This window comes from Anolis sagrei, chromosome 5 (genome assembly GCF_037176765.1).
Source record: "Anolis sagrei isolate rAnoSag1 chromosome 5, rAnoSag1.mat, whole genome shotgun sequence".
In the NCBI taxonomy this organism is placed as follows: Eukaryota; Metazoa; Chordata; class Lepidosauria; order Squamata; family Dactyloidae; genus Anolis; species Anolis sagrei.
In genome coordinates this window covers 20,461,382-20,477,725 of record NC_090025.1, presented here as the reverse complement: position 1 = coordinate 20,477,725, position 16,344 = coordinate 20,461,382, and the positions used below count along the sequence as shown (strand labels likewise).

The following is a 16,344-nucleotide window of genomic DNA, read 5'->3' as shown; positions in this document are numbered from 1 at the left end:
AAAACCAAAAACATTTGCTCTCTGAGCAAGATAATGATGTTACCTGGTTCCCTTTTCTTTCTCTGTCACCAGAAATATCTTTTCCATATGTGTCTCTAAGGTGGAGGTGAATATGTGCGATTTGAGCATTAAAATGCTGCACTCAGAATATTCTTTTCAGATGTGTTTTGAAAGTATTCTAGTGTTTGCCTTTGATGTGGGAAAGTGGTCTTGCACATTATGACACACTTTTAATCTAAACCTTTTCTCCTTTATTTTAGCAAAGACAGTGAAAGTGATGGTGACATATTCAGACATTCTCAGGTTAGTATTTTATCCATTCTTATTTATTGATTAAGTGCAATCCCCACCCCCATTTTTGGTGTGTCTTCTGCTCCATGAAATTCCCTTCCCAGAGCCATTCACTTGATACTAGCCATGTTTAGTGCCAAGCCTTGGAAAGGTTTTTTTTCCCCTGTGCATTCAAAAGATGATATGTTTCTGCTGACTTTCTCCTTGGGATGGTTATATTTTAACTGAATTTGAAAGGGTTTAAATATGTTTGTGTCTTGAGTCTGTGCAGTTCTCATAGGCATTTGGTTGGTTTGCATGAAACAGAATGCTGGACTTTGATCTGATGTGTTAGAGCTTCTCTTACATTGTTAAATAAGAAAAATAAAGCATGGTCTTGCCCTAATATTTGCAGTCAGCTGCCTTGGAGATTCTCTAAAAGAAATACACAGGGTGGCTAACTTTCCCAGGATTCACCTGGAACAGAGCTCACATGTTGAAAGCACTGAGGGAAATTAAAATGGCAGCTAAATCAAGGGCTCTTTCACATTACAGAATATTAGCAATATTATTCTATTTTAACCATCATAGTAGGAGCCCCCGTTGGCACAACGGGTTAAACCTTTGTGCTTGTGGGACTGAAGCCCAACATGTTGAAGGTTCGAATCTGGGGAGAGCGCAGATGAGCTCCCTCTGTCAGCTCCAGCTCCCTATGTGGGGACATGAGAGAAGCCTCCCAAGGATGGTAAAACATCAAAACATCCAGGCGCCACCTGGGCAATGTCCTTTCAGACAACCAATTCTCTCACACCAAAGCAACTTGCAGTTTCTCAAGTCGCTCCTGACACAAAAAGAAAAACCCATCGTAGTTCTGTCCTGTGAAATCCTGGAATTTGAAGGTTAAGGAGAAATTCTCAGAATTCTCAACCAGAAAAACTCTAGGTTAGTGGTTCTCAACCTGTGGGTCCCCAGGTGTTTTGGCCTTCAAGTCCCAGAAATCCTAACAACTGGTAAACTGGCTGGGATTTTTGGGAGTTGTAGGTCAAAACACTTGGAGACCCAAAAATTGAGGACGACTGCTCTAGTGCTTTACCAAACTACAAAAGTCAGAACTCCATGGGATGCCTCCATTATTACAGTTAAAGTGGGATCATAATGCTATAAGTCTGTTGTGTGGAAGGGTCACTTGGCAATACTTGGAGTGGTGAACCAGTGAAAAAAGTATAAAAGGGAGAGACCATACTAACCATCATTGCTGAGCCCTACCAAGACAAGGTTGCATAAAAGCTGCCCAAGGAGCCCAGTTGCCAATACCAGCCCTATGAAAATTCCAAGTAAATGTTGGTGTTACAGAGATCTTTGAAGAGCTATAAAATAAATGTTGACAAATAGTAACACCCTAAGACAAAATAAGAGGTTGTTTCTGTGTTTAAATGGATATCTAGAGAAATACAGTTGTCAGACTGAACACTGGAGAGGGCATTTGTACTTGTAATTATGACAGTTTCACTAAAGGCAGTTTCAGTAGGTTGCATGACAAGGAATATCTAAAATTTCTTCATTATAGACTTGTCAATCTGAGTCAAAGCTGTTCGTAATTTAGTGTTTTCTCCAATCCCGTTTGATTCTGTTCTGTAGAGAAACAAAGCTCATGTTCTCCTGAGTGTCTTGCATTTTCCTCAGAAGTGTTTATTTTGGCAGAGAATGACTTGCTGTGGGTGGATAGTTCCAGTGGAGTATTTTAATGATAGGTCAGGATATGCAGGGAGGACAGGATAAGGCTGCAAGCAATGATTTAATTGGTCTCCTAGAGGTGAGATGTGTACAAGTGACTGTGTGAGTCAAAATGCTAGGTCTCTTCACCAGTACATTACATAGTTAGCAGGAGTGTTATCGAACATCACGGAGCACAAAGTCAGGAGACCTGTGCAGTAGAGTGTGTTCCCTGTTTTGTTTTTATATAATCTCCTGTTTTCCTCTATATGTTTTGCTGCTAATCCTGGTGGATGTTTTTGCTTCCTCTCTTAATACTTTCTTCTGTGAACTGAAATTTGTTCCTTCTCTTTAGGGTTTAAGGATTAAGAGAGGGCAATCCTACGGTTGGAACGAGAACGCTTTGTTCCTTGTCAACTCTGTCTCCTTTCTTTCTATCATTGCACCTTTTTTACGAAATTCCCGTAGGACTCTTACTTTCTAGAAAGCAAAGAGTGTTCAGCTGCTTTTGTTTTGGTGGAAGTCTTGTGGAATTCCTTTTCTAAGGAAAGTTACTTTTAAGAAGATTGGGACTCAGAACATAATCCTGCCATTGTTCAGTTCTGTTACAGCATTACATTGTATTCATTCTTCTAAATAGTACCTTTCCAAGTTACTATGTTGCCTAATGTAGGGTAGAAAGGAAAATGAGTTGGCAAGATACATTCAGTACCTTTACAAACAAATAAAGTTTCTGTACCTATATATATTTTTGTGTGTGTCAGGAGCGACTTGAGAAACTGCAAGTCGCTTCTGGTGTGAGAGAATTGGCCGTCTGCAAGGACTTTGCTCAGGGAACGCCTGGATGGTTGATGTTTTACCATGCAGTGGGAGGCTTCTCTCATGTCCCGACATGGGGAGCTAGAGCTGACAGCGGGAGCTCACCTCGCTCCCCGGATTTGAACTGCCAACCTTTCAGTCAGTAAATCCTGCCAGCACAAGGGTTTAACCCATTACACCACTGCGGGCTCCTGTACCCAAGCTCTTCATATGACTTCTGGAACTAACACCCTTTCAGGCACTTCATTGGGTTTGGCAAATTTTCCAAAGTTCTCCATGTTCTTCTAATGGTTTCTTTCCAACCTGAAGCAAGAAATGTCTTGCTTCAGATAAACTAGTAGTCACTGGAAACTGTACCCTTTGATCAGTACCTCTTTTTTGACCTTAATGTTTTTACAGAATTGTGATGATCTCATAAGAAACCTGAAAATAAACAGAACTAGTCGGTTTTGTTAATTTCATTTAAATAACCAAATTATCTGCAGAACCAATGATCAAGCAATTAAATGACATAATGGAGCACTAGAACTCGAACGCCAGGAGATAGTAAAACTGAGCTATTCTCTAATCTCACCAAATCAGTCTCGGTTCTAAGTCTTATCCCTTCTGACACAAAATTCCAAGTAATAGATGAATACGAGGATGGCCATTCAGACAGTCCTCCTCTGTTCAACCAAGTTAATTTCATTTTAAGCTTTGATGTAAGTTTCATGTTAGTCAGAATGATGGACAAGTTCATTGGGTGCCAGTGACTGTCTGTCTTCTGCCAAGTTGTGCAATAAGATATGCGTAATTGGTAGCCAATTACTTTCTCCACTTTTGCTCTTCCAAAATAAGACCTGTACCTTAGAAGTGTCCACATGTACTTTTCCATGTCTGGTCTAATGATGTTTCTAGACTTGTACCATGATGTCCCAGGCTGGAAAAGAAGAGCATAAGAACACAATCCTGGCCTACATTTCTTAAATTAAAACTAATGCATAATCCCCATAGTGTCCAAGTCAGCCAGTCTGGTGCAATGATTAGAACGTCAGATCAAGATCAGTGATCTTGTGCCGGTTATTCCTTCTGAGGTTGACCTACTTTTCAGGGCTGTTGTGAAGATAGAAATGGGAAACATACCACCAAGTCTGCTTCCTGGTGCTCCTCAGTGGAATATGTTGAGATAGATAGATAGATAGATAGATAGTTAGATAGATAGATAGATAGGTAGATAGGTAGATAGGTAGATAGGTAGATAGGTAGATAGGTAGATAGGTAGACAGATCGGTAGACAGATAGGTAGATAGACAGACAGACAGACAGACAGACAGACAGATAGATAGATAGACAATACAAAGTCACCGTTTTGGTTGAATTATTATGAAATACCAGATCATCATTAAAAATACATTAGTATCCTTGAATTAAAACCCTTAACACTTCTATGTATTCATAGGGCTTTGCAACCTCCAGACTGAGAAAGGCGATATATAAATGTGGTAAATAAATATATAAATGTGGTAAATAAACTGCATTTATTGGACTTTGATCATTCTTCCCAAACTGCAAATTCCAGGAATCTTTAAGATGGATCCCTAGCAGTTAAAGTGATGATAAAGTGACATAATTGTGCAGTGTGTTTCCCTAGTTATATAAAAGACCAATGGCTATCCATTCCAACCCTCTTCCATACAGAAACATACAATCAAAGAATCCCCTGACAGATGGCCATCCAGCCTCTGCTTTAAAACCTCTAGAGGAGTAGATTCCACCAGACTCCAAAACAGCATTTTCCACTGTTGAATAGTTCTTCCTGTCTAGGAATTCTTCCTAATGTTTATGTGGAATCATTTTTTTCCTGCAATTTGAATCCATTTCTCCATGTCCTAGTTGCAATATGGTATAGTGCTTTAAGCTTTGGGCTTCAACTCTAGAGACCAGGGTTCGAATCCTCATTCAGACACCAACTGTTTGACCTTGGGCAAGTAATACTCTTTCAGCATCAGAACCAAGCAAAAACAGTCCCCTCCCAACATGATAAGTTCTACATAGATTCGAAATGACTTGAAGACATACGAATAAAGCCTACCAGACCCCTTAAGACAGACCTGTCCCTAAAGCTCACTGGAAGTACCCTCCTTCACAAGGTTGTTGTGAGGATACAGGGAATCTTGGAACAAGAAGTTAAACATTCTATACACTTCTGTTCCCCTGCTTTAAATGTGATAAACTGTGTTTAATGGACTTAGATTCCTGTGCTATTAGTTACACACTGATCTGACAGACTGAACTTCTCTTCCAAAAATGAAATATGGAACCATATGGTTATAAATAATTGTTTGAAGTTAATTTATATTTCAGTTGGCATTTTCTTCACAGGGAAGGCATAGAATTTACCCCAAGATCTCATTATCTGAGTATTAAAGGGTCAACAAAATGTTACATTCTTTTGGGATAGTTTTACATTCCACGGCCTTTCTAAGCCTGTTGCTTAGGGGGCTTAAAAGCATACCTTTTAAAACAAATGATGTTATTCAGAGCTCACCAACAAGAGCAAGCTCTGTGCCTCTTTGCCTGCCTACGGGATCATAAATGAGGGTCACACATTTCCTCTGTTAAATCTTAATGAACCGAATTGTAAGGGAGAACTGGACCACCAGAACCTTTGCATTTCCACTGTTAGACCTTAATGAATTGAACTGAAAGGCATCGAAAGGTCATAAGTGAGACATCAATGGCCTTAGTTTTGCCAGAAGGTGTTAATCCATCCTTTTTCCCGCACTCTCTGTGTGTGCCGGCTTATGACAACCTCATGAATTCCGTAGGATTTTCTTAGACAAGGAATACTCAGAGGCGCTACTTCCTTCCTCTGAAATAGTATTGGCCCTGCACATATATATGTTTGTCTTTTGCAGATTTGATTATTCCCAATATTGATTAATATGTGATCTCTAAGTCCTCTGGTGCGAATTCTGTGGTCAACTTCCAGCAGATCCTAGAAAGATGTTGTTGTTTTTATTTCACAGCAGCCCTATTCACCTAACCCCCAGTGAATGTGGAAGGATGGCTGCATAACACTTGGTATTCATTGGCAGCCTCCCATCTAACTACAGCTGGCCCTACTTAGTTTATAAGATCAGATTGGCCTGCATAAATAGGAGTCTAGTGACTAGATCCAGGGAAGTCATGCTACCCCTCTATTCTGCCTTGGTCAGACCACATCTGGGATCACACTGTGGGCACCATAATTGAAGGGAGATGTTGACAAGCTTGAATGCGTCCAGAGGAGGGTGACTAAAATGATCAAGGTTCTGGAGAACAAACCCTATGAGGAGCGGCTTAAAGAGCTGGGCATGTTTATCCTGCAAAAGAGAAGGCTGAGTGGAAAAGATGTGAGGGGAAGTCATAGGGAGGAGGTAGGAAGCTTGTTTTCTGCTGCCCTGTTAGACTAGGATGTGAAGCAATGGCTTCAAATTACAAGAAAGGATATTCCACCTGAACATTAGGAAGAAGTTCCTAATGGTGAGAGCTGTTCAGCAGTGAAACTCCTTACCTCCGAGTGTGGTAGAGGCTCCTTTTTTTTTTTTTTTTTTTTTTTTTTGAGGCTTTTAAACAGAGGCTGGATGGCCATCTGTCAGGGGTACTTTGAATATGATTTTCTTTGCTTCTTGACAAGGGATTGGACTGGATGGCCCAACTCAATTATTCTATAATTCTAAGTGTGATCATGTAGCTTTTCTTGTATTCCAGTGGGCCTTTAAACCTATATCCCTATTTTATTTGTATTGACATTTGATATAAGTTACCTTGTTTGGGAGAGATGAGCTCTCTAAATCTTTCAGCGTACAGATCAAAAGCGATTTGATAATATCTCAATTGGTACTGCTAAACTGCCCTGGTGGCACAGCAGGTTAAACCGCTGAGCTGCTAAACTTGCTGACCGAAAGGTCAGTAGTTCGAATCCATGGAGCAGGGTGAGCTCCTGCTGTTAGCCCCAGCTTCTGCCAACCTAACAGTTCAAAAACATGCAAATGTGAGTAAATCAATAGCCACCACTCTGGTGGGAAGGTAATGGTTTTCCATGCAGTCATGCTGGCCACATGGCCTAGGAGGCGTCTACGGACAGCACTGGCTCTTTGGCTTAGAAATAGAGATGAGCACTACCCCCCAGAGTTGGACTCAACAAGACGTAATGTCAAGGGGAAACCTTTACCTTACCTTTATTGCAGTACCTTTATATAAAACATTGTCCTGTAAGCTGAGGGTTTCTGAGAGCTGTTGTCCTTATCACTTTTTCCAAACTCTGCTTTGTATGTAAAAGGGGTGCAAATAATGTATATAAATCAGAAGGAACCAAGTGGCCCTTCAGAAGCTTTTTGATTGCAGCTCCCAGTATTCTCCACTGGCTATGCTTGTTAGGGGCAGCTGTTAATGGCAGTTTAACACTATCTGGAGGACCCATGAAATAGATCTGTGATGAGTCTTGCTTGGAATATTGTGTGTCCTGGAGCAGTTACTTTCTCCTCTACCTGTCAAGACTAAGTCACTTACAATCAGTAGAAATCCTTAGCTTTCCTGGCAACTCTCTGCCCTCTGGTTCTTGCATTATAATTCACACAGACACAAGTGAATCCTCAAATAGGTATGTGAAAAAGTGCTTGGATATCAGCAGCATCTTGGAGCATTTTTTTAAAAATCCATTTGCCAAGACATTGAGCCCTCTCCGTATGTTTAGGGAATGATTGGAAATTCATTGCAACTCCCTTGGGTCTCCACTGCCATCATTCTTCTGAAGGCTTTATGGATTATTCATTGCATTATGAGCTGCATGAGTGAACAAGTAGCCCATTGCGTGTTCCTCACGTTAATGGGGACAGGAGAGAGATCCTGTTTTCTTCCACAAGAAGGATGCATTTTGCTACATATTTAAATACTTGCCTTCTGATATGTGTGTGTTAAACATTGCTGCCCAGGAAGGAATGGACTGAATTTTTAAGGTTTGCGTTGATATGTTCTTAATTCTGCAGTTTGGCAAAACAGTGTATTGGCAGGGTATGGCTTGTTGACAGGTGCTTTGTGAATATTCTGGTCTGTTTACATCTAGTTGCCCAAGAAAATGTTCCGGTTCTCCAGACTCAGTTCCTCTACTGAAGTTCCTGTTGAGTGGCAACCGAATGTGTGCAGGCTCTTGCATTGCTTCGAAAGATCATTGGCAGTTTGAAATTACAGCAAAGTGACAACACAAGAAGAGATTAAGCTTCCAGTACAGTTTGTCTTGTAGAGAAAGGGGATAAGAATGTTTATTTCTATCCCCTGGCAAATTAGGTTCCTTGAGTGTTACTTTAGCTTTTAAGTCCTTCCTTAGCAGAAGTGTAGGGTGGGAAGGAGAGACACAAAAAGGACAGGACATGTTGTTGCACGGCGCAACAAAATAGCTTGAAATGTTTGCACTAAACTGGTTTGGATTAAAAACACTATAACCAAGGAAACATTTTTACTATTCTTTTTATTGAAAAAACAACAACCTTTGCAGTGTTTTCCTCTTTTAGAAAAAAAGATTACATGACTGAAACAAGGAAGAAGGAGAAATATAAGGTTATGCAATTTATTAGGGTCATGACAGTTGAAAAACCAGTTCTTTCAACATTCAGAGTGGTTTTGTGTTTTTTTGCTGTCGAGTAAAATATTTCCTTCATCATGCCTTCATACTATTTGAAATGTCCTTTTCCCCCCTCTATGCTTGCAAAATCTCTTTCCTTATTTAGCTAGTCCTTTAGTTCAAATGGTACACTTGTTTGTGTTGCATTTTACTTTTTGGTATAGACATAAAATGTTCTGTGTAGGAACCTCAAACTCTCCCAGTGTGACTATGTGGATGACATCTTCTGGACATTGACTATCTAGTATTTAATAAAACTCTAAAATTATAACAGTAAATAAAAAATAACACTCAAGCGCAGGGGAACTCCAGACATGAAACAACCAGGGACAGCGAATCACCTCTCAACAAAGGATTCCCCCAGGCAGTAACAAGGCAAACGAAAAAACTGTCTGGCTATCAAATGCTAATCAAGGTGGCCGATTGAAACATTCACACTTAGCTCCAACAGACAAGAGTTCTTTCTCTCACCCTGGACATTCCACAGATATATAAACCCCACTTGCCTAGTTTCCAACAGACCCCACAACCTCTGAGGATGCCTTCCATAGATGCAGGTGAAACATCAGGAGAGGGAATACTTCTAGAATATGACTATACAGTCCGAAAAACCTACCGAACCCATTGTCTATCTAGTCATGCTGGAAGACCTAGAGAAGTGAACCTAAAGTGTATTGCATAAAATAATATGATCCCATGCCATTGAAGTGTCATCTTCCTCTTCTGACCCATGGCATTCCTCCAGAGCAGAGCTTTTCCCATTAAGTTTGATTCCTGTAATGTTGTAAACTGCCTTGTATCGCCTTTGGGCTGAGAAAGGCGGTATATAAATACAGTAAATAATAATAATAATAATAATAATAATAATAATAATAATAATAATGTCTAATAGCTTAATGGAAAGAATATTGTTTGAATGCACTCTGTTTACTCAATTCTCCCTAAAACTTCAGGCACCCATTCATTCTACACAGACATACTGATATACAATACAACAAACATGTCATAGAATCGAAGAGTTGGAAGAGACCTCATAGGCCATCCAGTCCAACCCCCTGACAAGAATCAGGAGAATAGCGTTCAAAGCACCCCTGACAGATGGCCATCCAGCCTCTGTTTAAAAGCCTCCAAAGAAGGAGCCTCCACTACACTCTAGGGTACACTCTGCTAAACAACTCTCACAGTGGATATGTTCCTGGATTTTCCATAGAAATATAAAACTCCAGTTAAGAGTAAATTATTGAAATCTTCCTTGAGGAAGATTTTTTTTTTTATCATGTCAGAAGCAACTTGAGAAACTGCAAGTCGCTTCTGGCATGAGAGAATTAGCCACCTGCAGAGAATGCCCGGATGTTTTACGATCCTGTGGGAGGCTTCTCTTATGTCCCTGCATGGGAAGCTGGAGCTGACAGATGTGAGCTCACCTCGTCTTGCGAACCTAGGTCAGCAGTTCAGCCAGCACAAGGGTTTAACCCTTTGTGTCACCATGGAAGAATAGCATGAAGGACTTGGAAAATACCTAAAAAGAACATTTTTATAGACGTGGAGAAGTGTAACTGTGGGTACCAGCAGATATGGAAGCCATACTGTTCCCCACTTAAATTGCCATGGCTTCATGATGGACCATGATTAATGTCTTCCAACTCATTAATTTTCTTCCTTGTTGTTATTTAATTTAACTTCAGACCATCCATTATAAATGGTAGTGAATAAAGCTGGGCCTCTATCCTAGCTTATGCCTTGAAAGAATATTAAGTAATTGTGTGACAGGTTGATGAACATCCTGGTGCAGTTACCAAAATGAGCTCAACCAAGAAAACACGCCTGTTTTGAATACAGTGCACTTGTTCTCTCTTTTCTCTCTTTCTCTTGAGTTAGTTTGACATATATGAAATGCAAATATATTATGGGTTTTTAAATTTCTAGAGCTGGTAATAGTTTCATGTTTACATTTTGGAAATTGTTTGGTTTGTCAAGACTGTTCTGGTGTAGTACAGAGGTCTAAAGCAGGACAGGGAATTTTGCAAACTGGAAGCCACTGTTTCGCCAAACATCAGTGACTGAATTTAAAGGAGGGAGATCAGAATTACACATCTGGAAGTCTTTGGGTGATTTTCCATGCAGTTGCTCTCTATCCTACCTCCCATTCCTTAAAAAAAAAAAGACCCAGAATAGCAAATCTAAGAAACCCAAAGTGTCTTTGAGTGTCTTCCTTACCAAGAGATCTTTAAAATGTTTTTTTTCCCTTTTGGAGGACATCTGGAGTTTATTTCAACAGCATGATGAATGCCGAACTAGATTGCCAATATTTCTTTATCAAATCTTGAAAACAGTTGGCAATGTGATTGACACAAAGGCTATAGTTGAGAAGCATACTATGTTCTTTTCTTATGTGCATAGCAAGCCTGTAGTGTAGGTTAGGGGCCAATCCTGCAAGGGAACGGCATGGCCAGTAACCCAATAGCTACAACTTTTGGCAGCCTGATGCTGTGGATTTCTGCTCTCCATTTTGCTTTATTCTCAATGAGCTTGGGAGATTTCCTGCCACAAAACCCAGCATGCTTCCCAGCTGCTCAAAATCATTAACAGCAGGTTCCAAATCCAAGCTATGAGCAAAACCTTATGCATGTTCACTAAGAAACAAATCCCAACTAGCAGGATGTGTCTCTTACTCATGAGTACTTGTGAACAACCACAATCTCAATTTTGTGCTAATGAAAGGGAGCACAGCTAAAAGCACAAGTGGCTGCTCAATTTGTACTCTTTTGAATTTCATTATATGAGTCCCAGGTTTTAGGTGTGTGGTTTTTTTTTTTTTGCTTTGTTTTTTCTTTTTGCTCTTTCTCTCTTTTTCATTTTTTAGATTGCAAACCTGTCACTTTTCCAAAAAAAAACCAAACCCTGAATATATATAAGATGTTTCAGGAACATCTTTAGCTGAAGAACAGGATAAAAGTTGCTGCTGCTAGACATAGTGATATTAGTAGTAGTAAAAATAGTGATGTGTCTTAATAACAGTGATAACTTACAATAGCAACACTAGTACATTTCAACTCTCATTTGCAGTGTCAGTATATAGAGCTCTGTATTTACAAAAAGATTCCCGTTGTTTTGAAGAACTATCCACAGTTGTAAACTGTCATGGACTGGGGAAAAGACAAAATAGATACATAGATAAATACTCTGCTAACATCTGATGGCTGTTAATCTTTTTACAGTTGTTTGCCTGGTCTCTTTTGTCAGCATTTGTAATCTGTTCCTGGAGAGTAGAGCAGTGTCTTTCTTTCCCCCACCCCTCTCTCTCTCTCTTTACTGCCTGCATTATCTTCTCCAGAAAACAGAATTTCCCCCTCCTGCAGAGAGAGCTGGTGTATTTGCACGTACTTTTGTATTCCTTGTGGACAGAGTCTCTCTGCCCCCTTCATTTTGCAGTGAGATAGAGAGAGCGCTGTGATGAACTCAGGCGATAAATCCAGATAGGTTAAGCCCACTGAAAAAGCAAATAGTGCAGGGAAGAAAGAGCCATGAGTTCTGCGGGCTCAAAGAGGCACGGCACTTCTCAGATATCATGCAAGTGAGCTCTAGCACAGCAAAGAACGGCTGCTTTCCTCCTCCCTCTGCTATAAATTATAGATCACCTACTTGGCGACGCTTAGGAATGGAGGGGGGGGGGGATGAAATGGATGAGGATTGGTTGGACTGGGAAACATTCCTGGTGGCTGGATTATTTCCAAGAGCGCTCCAGCGTCCAGTTGTTTAAATGCCAAAGCCCCACTCCGGTTTGGGTTTGCGCAACAGTGGCTTGTAATATCCCAGAGCACCTCCATAAATAGTCCTGTTCTCCCCACACCCAGGCAGAAAACAACCACAGGAAACCAAGGGACGTGCAGCCAGCCCAGCTTGGCTGGCACTCATTGATTTCCACCAACAGCCAGACTCACTAGAGAGCATTCGCCTACCTTCATCGCTTAAGCTCTTCATCTTGTCGACTCTGGACTTCTTCTAGGGGGACGGGTCAGTGGCCAGAGGTGTCTCCTTCCAAAATACTCTCAGTTGCTACATCAGCCTTTGCAACAGCGACACTTTGTGTGAGAGGGGCTGGCATTTTCACTTTGACTTTTCCAGTGACAGATTTTTTTTCCGGGGAAGGCAAGACTTTCACTGTGCCATCATCATTAGATTGGTAACTGGAGATTGTATCAACAACTTGCATTTTCAGAGAGACACAATTTCTGGGCTGCTTGCTGACATTTTTAACCAAGGAGAAAGTTTTGGAGATGCTAAGTTTGGGGGCTCTTGGATGCTAAGTCACGTGTTGTTTTGCATTGATCTGCACAAAAGGAGAAACACCCTTGATTTTATGCAAGTATTTATAGCAGCATTTTCCCTCCTCTTTACTCTGAGCGTTGCAAAATATATTTAAGAGGAGGACATACCCTGTTTTTCACTTTTGGGGATTTATTTCAGTGTCTGACCATGAAGATCCAGGAGCATCCCAGCCTTCCCGAAACCAAATTACAAAGGAACCAAGACCCTGATGGCCAGGAAGAGACCTTTGTATCAGAAGTGCCTCGACTGGACTTGACCGCCTTATGCAGCGACAACAACAACTGGGAAGGTACGGTAGATTTGAACGTTGGCATGAGTGAAGCTGATGTGTTTCCTTTACTCTTTTTATGAACAATCTATAGCAATAGGAAACCTGTTTGGATGCAAAACCAAATATTGTACTGAAAAAATGTATTGGTGTCTTGCTGTCAGGATGGATGAAGATACACAGAACATTTCTGTCCTCTTGTTTGGTCTGTTTATTGCAGTTTTGAGGTGTTAACCCTATTGTATTGGCACTCTCATGTGGCGACCTAGCTGCACCCCAAAGTGGCACAGTTTTGTGTCCATCCGTAAGGGGTTTCCCTCTGCCTTCTTATGATCTTATAATAAATCTTAGGGAGGGGGAGAAACCCTTTTTAATTTCCTACATTGAAATTCCTTTCCCATCAGATAGAAAATTCTGGGTTTTTTGTGTTTTGAGTCGGGCTTGTTTGATGGAGGATGTTTTTGTTTTTGATTCGAAGATCATACATTGATTATGCTTCTAGCAATCTTGCTCTTTTCACCTTGGCAAGACCAAGATGTTTTGCATTAGTCATTTTAATGGTTTTCATATGTCTGGGCACACAGATGTGCCTCCATCGTGCTAAGAAAGGCAGAGAGAGAATCACTTTCACTTGTTTGCATTTATTAAAGCCTCAAAATTGAAAAGCACATTTTTATTTTTGCATTCATGGGAAGCTTGTGGTGATGAACTGTGTTTTAGCAAAAGAGTCATTTTTGTGGCTTTGCTCTTGGGAATCTTTCCAGAGCTGAAATGGCAAAGGAAACAGAAGCCATCATGCCAAAATGCAGCTGCTAGCCTTGGAAACTGAATAGTTGGAAGGTATCAGATACATTCCAGAGGGTTTTTTAAAGGATATTTTAGAATCCTCTTCCCTTATTAACAATTAAGAGCTATAATTAAGGGTAGTTTATTATCAAGTCTCTCCATGAAGAGGAAGATAGATTGATTTGATCTTCACCCTGCAAAATTGAGGCAAAACTGTAATACTTTTACGCAATATGTGCAATACTGTTGTCTTTCTATAGAGAACTTCAGGAGACAATATCAATATATATATGCATGCTATTTATGTATCAGTTCAGAATTTTAAAGCAGGGTCAGATCTAGTTGTTAATGTTCAAACATGCAGTACAAGCAGCTGTGGCTGTTCTTGACAGAAGACAGCAGGTGACATGGTGTTCTTTATGCATGTTGGCTATTCAGTAGAGACTCTTCCTCAACGGAGTTCCTCCAACAGTCTTTCTGTAACTATATTCCTTTAATATTCAAATTCTCTGAAAATGGGACAGTTGTGTTTTTAAATCTTTTTAAGGTGACTGTAATGAAGGCTCCTTTTCCATTCCCTGTGGGTTCACCTATCAATGGGAGCCCCCAGTGGCACAATGGGTTAAACATAGTCCCAGTAGGACTATGGACCGAAAGGTTGGTGGTTCGAATCTGGGGAGCGGGGTGAGCTCCCATCTCAGCTCTAGCTTCTCATGCAGAGACATGAGCGAAGCCTCCCACAGGATGGTAAAACATCAAAACATCCTGTTAACCCCTAGGTAATGTCCTTGCAGATGGCCAATTCTCTCATACCAGAAGTGACTTGCAGCTTCTCAAGTCATGCCTGACATGGAAAAAAAACCCCTGTCAATGTGCTTGAATAAAAATGTCTCCTTCTCATTTCTGAATTCTAGCTATAATATTGATAGGGCTGAAGTGGGTGGAAGAGAAAAAAAAGCTATATGGTAAATTAGTCTTAATTTACTTCAGCTTTACCTATTTTGTTGCCCACCAAATCTGTTAGATGATAAGAAGATTGATGGGCAGGTTTGGTGGGCACGTGTTTTCCTACCTGGCCTTTCACTCCTAAAGGTTCCTTGGAGAAAAACAGAGGGTGAACAGGTTGAGAGCAGTTCTAGAAACCCCCTGCAAGCAATTTCTTGATGTGGCATTTAGAGCAGCATAAGATACAGGACACTGTCACACACACACACCCATTCCCCCCATGAGTTGGTGGTATGGGCCCATTTAATCATGAGTATCTGTGCACAACAGGAATCTCAATTTTAAGCTACTGACACAGATAAAAGCCCTGGTGGTCTGCTCAAGAGATGATGTGACTTCCATTTCTTAGGTAAATTACCATCCCTACCATTCCATTTCCTATGCTATTTTTCAATAGCTTAAAATCATGATTCCAGTTATGCACAGGTACTCAAGATGCAACCACAAAATCTTCCAGGTAGAGTTTCTTTTTTACTGGGCATACATAGGGTTGTGCTAGACATCTCATGTTTGGAACTTGCTAATGAGCTTGAGCAGCTGAGAAGGATGCTTTTATTTTGTGACTGGGAATCCCCCCCCCCCCCAAAAAAAAATCCCTTTGAGGAAAATGCAAAATAGAAAGTAGAGATCCACAGCAAGATGACTGGCCTTGCATAATAAACCAAAATTGTAGTTCCAAATTCTTAAGCTGCAGAGGGTCAAAGTGTCACTGTCCAGCTGCTAGGGATCATTGTTAACCCATCTCTGTATCTCTCAAGTTGAGAAGAAGGCTTCACCGTGGTGGTCAGAAAGTAGAGGCACACTTGCAAGGGCAAGCAAGAATAGCTAAGATTCGTTTGAAACATCTTGGGATAACAACTCTATTACAGAATTCATATCTTAGCTTCATGGGAGGACCATGGGCCCACCATTACATTTCTCGTAAAGCAGGAGATCTTAATCATTAGTTCTCCATGTAGGTTTTTTTCTGGAAATTCAAGTCCAACACAATTAAAGGATCAGAGTTTGAGAATGCCTTTTCTGCTCACTCCAAAACATACTGGTTCTCTAAATTTTCTAAGACAATAAAGTTTGCTGTGGCATTTGGAGTTTTTGTCATATTTTCCAGAAATGTATAATGTAGTTTGAGAACAACGTATGCTCATGATGAAGATGAGTTGTTACAATTCTCCTCCTCCTCCTCTTCCTTAGATTAATGTACACTAACCTTTTCCAGGAGTGCTGGGTACAACCCAATCTCTGGGTTGTTTTCATTCCTTGGGTTAGTCACATGTGTGGTTCCAGCCAGTCAGGGCTCACATTTTGTATGTGATGATCTTGTCGATGTAGCCAACTGACCGACTACATTGATTGATCTGTTCTATGATGCTGTGGAGGATAAACAAGAGAAGTTTAGCTTAAAAAGTGGACATTTTTACATAATGAATGAGAAAAAAACATGTCAAGTTGTGGCATTTGGGTGTTGCTACTAATGTTTCTGAAAAACTGTAAGAAGATGCTTTGTTTTCCGTTA

General features: G+C 40.5%; 1 protein-coding gene across 2 annotated transcripts in view; it reads left to right on the top strand.

Annotated features, from left to right (window-relative positions):
- Positions 1–16,344, top strand: part of FAM13A (family with sequence similarity 13 member A) — a 167,035-nt gene that overhangs the window by 126,889 nt on the left and 23,802 nt on the right. For both annotated transcript variants that reach the window (XM_060779247.2, XM_060779248.2), the window contains 2 exons: positions 261–303; positions 12,911–13,061. In XM_060779247.2, the coding sequence (XP_060635230.2) occupies positions 261–303; positions 12,911–13,061 (194 nt within the window). The remainder of the gene's footprint in view (positions 1–260; positions 304–12,910; positions 13,062–16,344) is intronic.